The following is an 11311-nucleotide window of genomic DNA, read 5'->3' on the forward strand; positions in this document are numbered from 1 at the left end:
TTACCCCATTGCGCTCGACACACTCTACACTGCTGTAGAGTGAAAAAGTTGGTGCCTTCCTAGTGGGCCTGGCTGGTAAGTCAGAGCTTGGAGGGACTACTATGTTGCACCTGTCATCAACGTGGTGTCATATGCAGCTCTTCAAGGTCTGTAGTTGGATACTGAATCTGAAGAGGTTATAAATTTATTTACCAATAGTGCATCAAGCTTTGTGTACCCAGTTGCACTGGCACTACAAGTCTATTGTGAACTGAAATAAAAGCAAATTGCAGAGGCTGAGGCTTTCAAGATAATATAATTTATCTTCTGAAAATCTGCTTTTTAGATGTCAGGCAAAAGAAATTCACAATATCCAGAAAAGACCTTGTCTGGCATCATATTTTTATTGGTCTGTAATGTAACTTGAAAATATTAGGCCATATTGTGGTGTTCAATTTTCTATTGATTTTTCAGACAGTTTGATAACACCAATGAAAAAAAAAATGCCTGTAATTATATATCATTCCTAAAGCTGAGAGACTTTAGAGAAAGCCACACAGCAAGCTTCCTCTGTTTGTAAAACTTAAAAGTGCTTCCTAGATTAATGAACTACATGCAAACTTGAGGTCAGCAGGAAAAGTGTCAGTAAACAATGAGAAAAAAACACTGCCTTAATGTTTGAAGAAGACATTTTTCCTTTCTGAGGGAAGCTAAAACACAGATGTTCACATCTGCTGGACAAAGTGGCCGTAGCGAGGTTGGCTGTGCAAGCACCATTTTACACAGCCAGTGTAAGTGGCTTCAATGATGTTCTCCTTTCTGAGGATTGTTTACAGAAAAGAGGATTGCTCACAGCTTTTTCTGACTCAGAGGCAATTCAAAATTTCCAGGTGATCTTCAGGTATCTTCCTTGGAAGTGGTGTCTACTAATGCAGCACTAGTTGGCTCCTGTGGGACAGCAGAGGAATGACCTAGTGGTGCAGTGGGTTAGCCCACAGTTAGCCCAAGATTGAGATGGGAAGTCCATTGCCCCAGGACCCCAAATTGTGCAAAGGTTTTTGGTTTTCAAGCATCTGAATGCACTTTGTGCCATTTTCTTCCTTTTCTGCTTGGTATCCAGTCTTTGTACAAAAAACATTTCTTCTTTAAAGCTGACAACTGAAAAACCTAACCAGCCAAGACAAAAATGTTGATTTATGAAGTTTTATAAAACTTTTATTGGAATAAAGATCACTTGAGTGATTCTCCTCTGATTCTCCCAGCTTGTATGCAAGCAAGCACCTTCCACAGAGGAATTAGGCTGCCCTCAATCCGTAGTAACTTCAGCTGATGATGTGGCCCTCCTGACCCTCCCCATCATGGCAGGAGATCTTGCCACTTGACCCTGGGGCACGTTTCTGCTGCCAGCTGTGACTTAGCACAACTCTGCTTGGCACATGAGCTGCTATGTGTCCAGGGGGTCATCAGGGATGAGCAGAGGGTTTATGAACTTTCTGGAGATTGTTTCCAAAAAGCCTCTTGCTCAAAAGTCATAATGAAGAAACTGGTCCCTAATGGGACAATCTTATTCATTTTAGCTTGAGTTTGAAGCTTTAAGATGTCCCTCTCTCCCTTCCTCTTGGAGGAAGGAGAAAAGCTTGGACAGTAGCAACAGTCTTCAGGACCTATGTGGAATCATAAAAGCACTCCTACTTTTTATGGCTGATACTCCCGACATCCTGATCCAACAACTGCAATGATATTGAAGTGCATGACACTGCAGGAAGCAAAAAGTTGTGCAATTGTCATCAGTTTAATACTTTCCGCCATGCTCTCCTAGAAGATCTTCTGTAAATCCAACATCTGTCACAGAAGAGTTAAAGAGGCAGCACATTGTGGCACTGCCAACACTGCTAAGTCTCCTTTTTAGCTGGGATAACATTATTTGGTGGTGGCCCCTTTGTTAGCCAAGTGGATTGTTTTATTTACTAGAACATACAAAGCCCCTTCTTCTTAATGATACATGATTTTATACAAATACTACAGACTTTACTGAATGATATCCAGAGGTCTGGGGAGGAGAGACAAGTGAAATGCATTCTTCAAATATTGCCTAGCGGGGCATGTCTTTTTGGAGGATGGCTTTTTATTAACCTCTTACCAAACAGAAAATCTTCATTTAATTCAGATGCCTTTTATTATAGTTTGAAGTTATCAACAAAATAACAAAGAACAAAGAGAGCTCTGCAAGAAAAAAGCTATGACACCCTGCTGCTGAGGATTCACAAGGCTTTTGAAGTATGCTTAATTCAAACAGGAGTGTAGAAGTACTCTTAATGCAACCCAAAAGCAAGTTCACACTTTGTCCTACTCTCTCCACACCTGGCCACGGGGTCCCACTGCCCCTTTTGCACACAGCGGGTTGGATCAACGTGAGGTGAAATCATTGTTCTGTAAGATGACTCACACTACAAAGCTGTGTGCTAGAATCCCATCATTAAATCCCCCACAAGTGGTCCTTTAAAAGCCCTCTTCTTAATGGTGCCAGAATAGTGAAAGCAGAAGGCATTTACATTTCCCCTTAAGACCCAGTCCTTCCATCAACCCTTGGAGCAGTTTGCAGACTAAATCTTCTATGTATTTGAATAAATTATCATATGAATAAATTCATTTGTGCAAATGAAGAGGTGGACAACTGGGATGCAGTAATGCCAACACAACAAATTTGAAGCTGGGGAGGTGGGGGAGATGAAGCCATAACAATGGCAAGTGGTACTGTCTGCTCAGGCAACAGGAGACAGCTGTGACCACATCTGAAAAACAAGAGTGTGAGGAGTTATGGAGCTGCATCTAAAAAGGGCTTTAGAATAAGCAGAGCTGAGCAAAAAACAAGCTGCTCTTTTGAGCTGCAAACATATGGTTGTTACAGAATGACTGAAAACTAAATTGCAAGTTTTATGCCTCATTCCAAATTTTTCAATTCAGAAAGTGTATAAGTAACATCCCTCTGCCTTTTACTTCCCAGTGACATTTAAGAAATACATGTCTCAACTCCTGCCAAACGATCTGTCACCCCAAGCCCTTGACCTGGGCAACTGATTAATTAATGTTACAGATGCATGAAGTGCAAAGACTGAAAATATTAAAAGTCAGATCTCAAGTAGTGTAAACTGGCTTCAGTTCGGCTTACACCAGCTGGTGATCTGCCTTGTAAGTGTCTTAGAGCAGTAACAGTTGGACAGATGATGGTTTGCTTTCACTAAATCCTGAGGAGGGACATAACTATGTGTGCTTTGCTCACATTTGTGGCCAGCAGATAGACTGTATTGAGCACTTTTAAAATCCCTCTTTCTTTAGCTGTTCTTCGACGAAATCATTGCATGCCACAGTCAATGCAGCAACCAGAATGACAAATTCATTAAAATCCACTTCATTGTCCTCATTGGAGTCCAGATCTTTCATGATCTTATCAACCAGAAGGGAGTCCTTTTGGCCCTAAAGAGAAAGAAAAGTGAATTAGCTGTGCAGGTCTTGAATGTGTAATTCTGACACACCTGGCAGTGCAACCCACTGCTATATCACAAGCCCCAGCACTACTAAAGAAAGGGCTGCATGAAATATGCACCTGAATAGTAATATACAACTAGCCACAGCATTAAAAACATAGGTCCAGAGTTCCAAAAATGCACAACAGAAACCAAAGACAGTGTAGGTCTTAGAAGGAATACAGGTCCTAAGTAGGTACTGAAATGAACCAAACAGATTTTAGGAGCTGCTGAGCACTGATTTCTTTTGACAAGATGGATCTATAATGTGCATTTATCTGTATCATCCCTTAACAAACAGTACTTAGATTTTCAACAGGCTTTTCATAAGTGGTCATATTATACATCTATTCATCACATTTGGAAGATCTCTGCTTAGCAAACAACTCATCGTGTTCAGTGGGAGTCAGAACGGTGAATCTTGTAATAACAAATCAATAGCAAGATTAAAAGAAAATCCAATTCAAGGAAATGGGTAGGATACAATGTAAAAAAAAATTAAAAATCCTTCTGGTGGTGATAGGGTCCACAGCAATTTTTACAGTTATAAGGATATAGAAAGCCAACTATGAATCTGGTCATTATTTCATAAAAAGCATCCATGCTGTGTAATGCAGAACATAACAAATGTGCAAAGAAATATTCAGCTCAGTAGCTTTTTGATGAAAGGATTTTCTTAGCATCTCTCTGCAGGGAACACAAGCTGCTGTACTGTGTCTATGGTCATTGTGCATAAACCACTTCCTTGTCTCATAAGAACTGGTTGCTGGATTTAGTTCTTCAAAGGACTTATCTATGCTCCATTAGTAAAGATGAACTAACAAACAAAAAACTGATTAAAGCCTGATTTATCATCGATTTTGCTACTGCTTCTAGACTGCCCTTGTCCTCCTGCTCGGAAGTGCAGAGAAGTGAGTGGAGCACAGACACCTGGCTCTGCCGCTGGCAGCATACGACACGGCACGAGGGCTGCACCACCCCCTGAAAACACACTTATCAAGCTGGACATTTGATCCCATCTCCTTCTGTCTGGCTCCATAAAGACAACTGTCATCTGAGATGCTGTGGCAGGATATGCCTTGCAGAAGGAGATGCTATTCCTGAACGCTCAGCTGCTTATCCCACCCATGAAATAATAACTCAAGAGGTTCAGGGGCTGTGTCTTACTGAAAGAAAGTCAGTGAGCTCGCTGGTGAGGAGCTCCTTGAGTTCTCCTTTACTGAGCTTGTATCTGTCTCCTTCTTTGCCAGAGTAGTGATGGAAAATCCTGATCAAGGTGTCCATCGCATCCTCCAGTGGTGTGGACATAGCTGTGAATGTGAGAGCTGTGGGGCAAATATTCAGAGTCAGTGACATTGCATGGGAGCCAGACCAAAGGCTGATCTCAGGGAAGGCGTGAAGATCTAGCTGAAAAGAGAAATTGTTACCAGTACTGAAAAAATGGATTTTCAGTTGATCCATCCTGACAGCTATATGCGAGCAAGGCTAGACTGTTATAAAATAAAGCATTGTCCTGAACTGGCTAGCAATTATTTCAAAAAGGCAAAGGGAAATGAAGGCCTTTATTTAAGGGAGTGTTCTACTGTGCATCCATTTTGCAAAGCTACTGTTAAAGAAAACCTCCTGTACCCATAGCTGAAACCACAGGGAAAATTAAGGCACACCCTCCTACCTGCTTATTCAAAATTTTACTCAAGAAAATGAGATTCGCAAACAACAACAGCCAGAGTGTATGCACATTTATAAAGAAGACTCCACACCAGTTTCTTTGGTGGTTAAAGCCACCAGTAGTAAGGATAGAAGCATCAGCTTTCAATTTATTCTATCGTGTTTGCTTGGGCTGACCTTTTTATTCTGTAAGTTACCTGGAATAAACAAATGTGAGCTAGGCATCCCCAAGGGTTTGCTTCATCAAGCATGCAGTAAGAAGGTACACAGGGAAGCACCACCAAGAAAAAAGACGGAAATACGGTTAGTTGCTGAGTAGCTGACTCAAAAAATAACTTAAATAGAAATCAAGCGAAAAGGAAACATTATGTCGATTAAGCCCCAGGAGAGAGATTAAAAAGCCAGAACAAAATTCAAGGTTAGACTCACATCCTGAGCAATATCACTGTGTAAAGGCCAAGACTTACCTGGTTTACAGGCTAGTTGAAGTATATGCCAGAAGATACTCTGATCACAGAAGGCGATGGTCACCTTTCTTTCAAAACCTGTGCACAGGCTCATGTTTATCAGGCTGAGAGGGTAGATTACACAAATAGAGACAGACGTATAATTGTCACAAGGATGACAGGGCTTCTGTTTCTCTCTGCATTTGCTTTCTCTGTTCAATAAAAACCACTTGCTGTAAATGGGTCACTAAAATATTCACTAGGTAGGACAGGAGGCTGTGTGTGGAACATACGGAGTAGTTTTTATCATTTGACTTTTTACAAATATGCTTATCCAAGGGCACGAAGTTCAAAATTAGAAAATGCTAACAATCGCCAAGTCAGTATAAAACAACTTTCCCCCATTTTCAAAAATAACTCTTTCTGTTCTAGGTACCTAGGGCTAGTCTTGTAGGTGAGTTTGCCACAAATCCCTTGAGACACTTACCTTTATGGTCAGACGTCTCAATATGCCTAAAACGTTGGATCTTTCTGAATGAAATTCTTGCTTGTAGCACCTGTGTGCTCAGGAAGAAACAAGGAAGCCTGTTTCAGGGGAAGGTGTGCCTGAAATTTCAGTGTGCATTGATCAAGGGGCTTGGCTCCATTTTTATTGGTCCTGCACAACAACTGCAGTTCAGAATCTCTCTTTTAATAAGTGATCTTCCCCCAGGAGGGCTTCCCCTGCGCCGACCCTGGGGACTTGCTGACCCCAGGTACAATGGCTGGGGGATGCAAGAAACAGCAGATTGACCATGATAGGGCCTGCTTACCACCCAAAATACCAAATAACCACAGTTATCATGACAGCCACATGAAATGCAAAACTGCTTGCTTCAGGTTTGCTTTCCCTCAGTAAAGCCTTCCACCTGCTGCACATGCACATCCAGCAAGCTCAATTGTGCAGATCAACAGCAAGAGGGCACAGAGCTGCAGCGCTTCCTCTCTTTTATTCCAGCCAGGGGTGAAGAGAATGAGATGGGCACTGTTTTTAGCTCTGAAAACATCCAGGAACTTGTAATTTTGAGCGCCACAGTATATCTCAGCCTACCCTCTGCCTGCCTGCTCTGCCTCCGAACATGATGTTTCTTTCATTTGTGCCATTGTGACAAGTATCCACAACCTGAGGGGTCTTGGCTGTGCTTCTGGAAGAAGGGAGAGGGAAGGGGGGCCACAGAAAAATGCTGCATCCCAGTGGTATGGGAGGTGACTGTGTGTAGAGCATTGTTTCTGAAGCAGTAGGTAGGTCCTTCTGGCTAGAGGTCCCTGTGGACATGCACAATACTGCGCACAGGTCATACACCTTCACTTCCCGTCACTGCAGTTATGAGTGCTCACCAGGGATGGGAGGAGCCAATGCTGATGTAAATTTTAGAAAAAGTCCAGATGCAAACCAGCCTGGAATTGTTGATATGCAACAAGAGATACCTAATGTCTCCTGGAGTCACAGGAGAGTTGGGTAGGAAAGTTGCTCTCCAGATGTCTTCTGTAAGTGTGGGTAGCTAATGGGTGTCCAGTCTTGTACAGAGAGAGTCCGTGTGCTCCAGAAAGCATGCAGATCTAGCTGCACCATATGCAGCACATGGGAGAAGAGCATGAGTGATATCAGGTGCAGCAGAGCTCTCCCACACAGTTCCTGGGGATTCTCTGCATCTTTTCAGATGCTAAGAAAAAGCATGGAGTTTCTTATATAGTCACAACCATGCAGGGCTATGTCTTGCCTGCAATTCACTAGTGGTCATAACTATTGCTCAGAAATATGAATCAGATAAACATCAACATCCTGAGCTTTTTTTGCCATTTATTCAACAGCAGTTTCACCTACAACCAGAAAAAAAACACGACTGCATCAATACATAAGTATAAAATCCTTCTGTTTATCTATATATTACATTGATCCTCTGGCTGATGAATTTTGCAAATGAATTATCTAACCAGAGTCTACAGGAGGTACAACTTCCAGGAAGCAGGTATAAACTTTCAGAGATGTCATCCTCAGGACAAAAGAAAGAAGCGTTTCCTCTATCATCTCCAGGATATCAGCTCAATAATTTATACAGTGATATAATCTGTGCAGTCTCTTTCAACAGCTAATTTCACTCCAGCTAATTGTATAAGAAACTATTATACACTAGTGGATTATGCATACACGGGAAACAGCTGCACTGAGCTTGTTTATTAAGAGGTCCATCCAATTTGCTGTGTCCATCCCTTTCCTCCCTGGCTAGTGAAATTCTGCCAGTGGTTCCAGTGAGAGCAGAAATTTCCTAGCTCCTGTGAGGGCATGTCCCAGAGGCTATTGAAAATCCATTATTATTAATCAACTGGTTTTAATATTTCATCCAAAACTGCAGCACAATCTGGTTTTGTGTGATATCTAATAGGCACTGAAAATAACTAAAGTCAATGCGGCCTGTGAGCACTTCTCTATCAGGGCAAGGCCTGAGTCTGTGTCAGCCACCACCATTCACCCATCAGCCCTCCCCTGCACTCTGGCTTCCAGGAGGCTAAACACATGAGTAGCACCAGACACACGGTTGACAGGGGGAGTAGGACTGCATCAGGACTGTAGACATGAAGACTGGTGTTTTCCGCATTCCTGACCAAACTTTGTCCATCACATCCTGCCAAATCGTGGCTCTGTTTATGGGAAGGCACCTCTGGAGATGTATAGTCCCACCTCTTGCTCAAAGCAACATGATCACCAGTGCCAGACCGGATCAACCATGGCTTTGTTCAGTTAAATCTTGAAAGACACCGAGAACAGAGGTTTCATAACTTCTTGGGCAACTTACTCTAGTGCTACACTACCTCCTTGGGGAAGATGTTTATCCTAATAACCAATATGAGCATCCCAAGCTGCAACTGTGGCCATTGGCCCTTTCTGCACCACCTACCATGACCACAAAGAGTTTGACTTCTTTGACTTTATGAATTCCCTTTGAATAGTCTTGGCTCCTCACTCAAACTCAAAAATAAACTTGAAAGCAGCATGTCCCCTGACTTGCCCAATCTAGTGCCCTTTTTAGTGTCCCCATCGTGTTATGTGTTTGTCCCTTGTAGACTGCTCCAGCTTTGCCCTTCTCCTAAGGAGTATTTCAGTATTAAAGTCTGCACTGCAAAATCAATGGCTGTCAGAAGCAGAAAGACAAAGTTTTCACCTGGCATAGCATAAAAACTATATAGGGATGAATTTTGCTGTCTTTGCTCAAGCAGTGATAGATATTAAGCTTACAGAATGAGTCAGCCATCTGATTTTACTGGAGGCTGCTGAGAGAGGCACAGGTTGTTCCTTGCTGTGTAAACCTGAGAAAGGCTTCAACTAGCTACGAGTGCTTCCTTTAATTTTAGCTGGGGTAATGTACACCCAGATGGGAGGCTCTACAGGACCATTCCTCCCCTCCTACATGGACACTGGCCAGTTAGAATACAGGCAGATAATCTTATCACTGGTCTCTGCTCCCCAGAAAACTGAGCAGAGTTCTGCCCTGTGTGACAGCAATCAGCCCCTGGCATGGGCCAGCAGTTTTTTTCCTCCACAGCTGGGAAGGAGAAGCTTCAGCTGCTTTACCAGAATTTTGCCTTGGTCTCTTCTTGAGATGACATAACACTGTTTGCCTTTGAGTCAGAGCAGCCTATAAAGTGACATTCTAAGTCACAGTAAAATACTGGTCATCTTAAGTGGAAGTATCTCATACTTAGGGCATCTGGTTTTCAACACCTGCCAGAATGCATGTGGGGAATATTTTCTCAAATAATTATTGCCTGGGAAAGGCAAATAAGCCTCCCACCCACATCCTATATATATATATGTATATATATATTTTTTTTTTTCCCAAGCTCACACTGTTCTTGGCATGCACATGTTTTAAATCAATATTGTGCCCCCCAAAGTCGCAAAAGGTGTGATAGGAAGCAATGGGGAACACCACAAGGCTCAGAAGGACAGATATCCTATACATTAAAAAGCTTACAGTAGATTAGACCCTTGATTAGACTGAAAAACTTATAAAATACTTCCTTTTGCACCAGTATTTCATGTTAAGTTATAATCAGCATTTGTACATTTTCAGGGTTTAGCATTTTATTTGTGTTTTGTTTCTGTATCTGGGTGGCTGATTGATTTATCCATTTATGTCAGGCACATCTCCTTTCCTCACAGGTCTGGTTCACATCTTCAAGACTCTTTTAGCTGCTGTGATCCCACAGCCAGAAGAATAGCAAGAAGCTATTAAAGCTGTTGCTAATAGTTTTTACTGCCTAAATTTGGTGGTTTACTCTTGTAAGCATCTTTTTTAATGGATTAGACTTCAAGAGCTGCCCAACTGAAGTGTATCATGATCTCATTCTCTGCTCAGTCTTGTTTTGGACAAGATTGTACACTTCTTTTCCAAATATGTAAATTGCTTTTTCATTGAAATGTCCAGACCATTGAACTCTGCTTGTTCCCATAGTGGTCATTTCTCTTGTGATACTTGTTTAGGGCAGAAATTGGAGCATCGTCTATACTTCAGCTATTGACTTGGGTTACCACCTACTCCTCTCTTCTCCCCCTACCAGAAAATCAGCCACCATTTCCTCCCACTGTGAGCAACCACCCATTACTAGCCTGTGAAGGCAACATCAAGCTGTATAAGAATGTATTGCTATCTGGAAAATCACCTAGAAATCCTTCATTAACCCTAAAGTGGAGTTCTGAAGTGATATTCCAGCTATTCAGTCCTTTCTTATTTGTAAGCTCTGAAGCAGGTATATCTATCCAGCTGTGTATCTGACAAGCCATTTATTACTTTAATGCAGTCTACCTATACCAATTACACCAAGGAAGGACACCAAGATAGTGTAAAATACCCCAGTGTAGACACAGATTTGAAGATATCTGTGCCTTAGCTAGAGGCAGGGTGTCCCCTTACAGAGTAGTTTCCCACCTCCAGCTCCCCCACACCATAACCAGAGAACACACCCAGTGCCAGCTGGCTTTGGTAGCTCACATTAGGGCTAATATGTGGCAATACATCACCTTCTGAACAAAGCCAAGACAGTAGTTCCCTTTGTGTTAAATCCATTGATTGCTAAGGCAAATCCACACTTTTGAGATATGCTGGTTTTGACTGGCTCATGTTTCTTCCTGGTTCAAACTCATGTCGATGTGCAGCAGCCTTTGTCCTAGTTCACTTCAATGTCCTGTTCTTTCCATGAGATTTTTGCAGCTAGGTTTGGGTTATGCTTCATAAATACTTGGACCTCTCCTTGAGGGGGTGATCTTGTGTCACAGGACAGTGGCCAAGTCACCTACCAGGTTGTAGTGGTAGGAAAACCTTCCACCGGTTTTTGTTGGTCCTAGGTGAGCTGTTGAAAGACTCCTGCCTCAGTTCCTCCTTCCTGGTCTCCAGCTATTCACGCAGCAGCCATTACTTTGTGAATGGGTTTTCTAGGGCTGGTGCGACTAGTCCTCTGGGGGCAAGGAACACATCCAAGCAGTGAAGGCCCCTGTTTTGTACATCTACGTGCTTCTACATGTTTTTGGCCATGCCATGATGCACAGGTGGCCACCAAGAGTCCAGATGCAGAGCCTACTGCACCTTTTACATCCTCTCTGCTCTGTTTGTGAGCCACATGCTCAAGTGGACTCATTTTGAAATAACTGGCAAATAA

The 11311-nt window shown here is 42.5% G+C and overlaps 1 protein-coding gene across 1 annotated transcript; it reads right to left on the reverse strand.

Moving 5' to 3' along the window:
• Positions 1 to 3294: 3294 nt before the first annotated feature.
• S100Z (S100 calcium binding protein Z) lies at positions 3295 to 4811 on the reverse strand (the record flags this gene model as incomplete). The annotated part of the gene is made up of 2 exons (XM_082074994.1): positions 3295 to 3453; positions 4671 to 4811. The coding sequence occupies 2 exons, from the start codon at positions 4809 to 4811 to the stop codon at positions 3295 to 3297; spliced, it is 300 nt and encodes a 99-aa protein (XP_081931120.1).
• Between the last annotated feature and the right edge of the window lie 6500 nt (positions 4812 to 11311).

This window comes from Streptopelia decaocto (genome assembly GCF_964273445.1).
Source record: "Streptopelia decaocto genome assembly, chromosome: Z".
In the NCBI taxonomy this organism is placed as follows: domain Eukaryota; kingdom Metazoa; phylum Chordata; class Aves; order Columbiformes; family Columbidae; genus Streptopelia; species Streptopelia decaocto.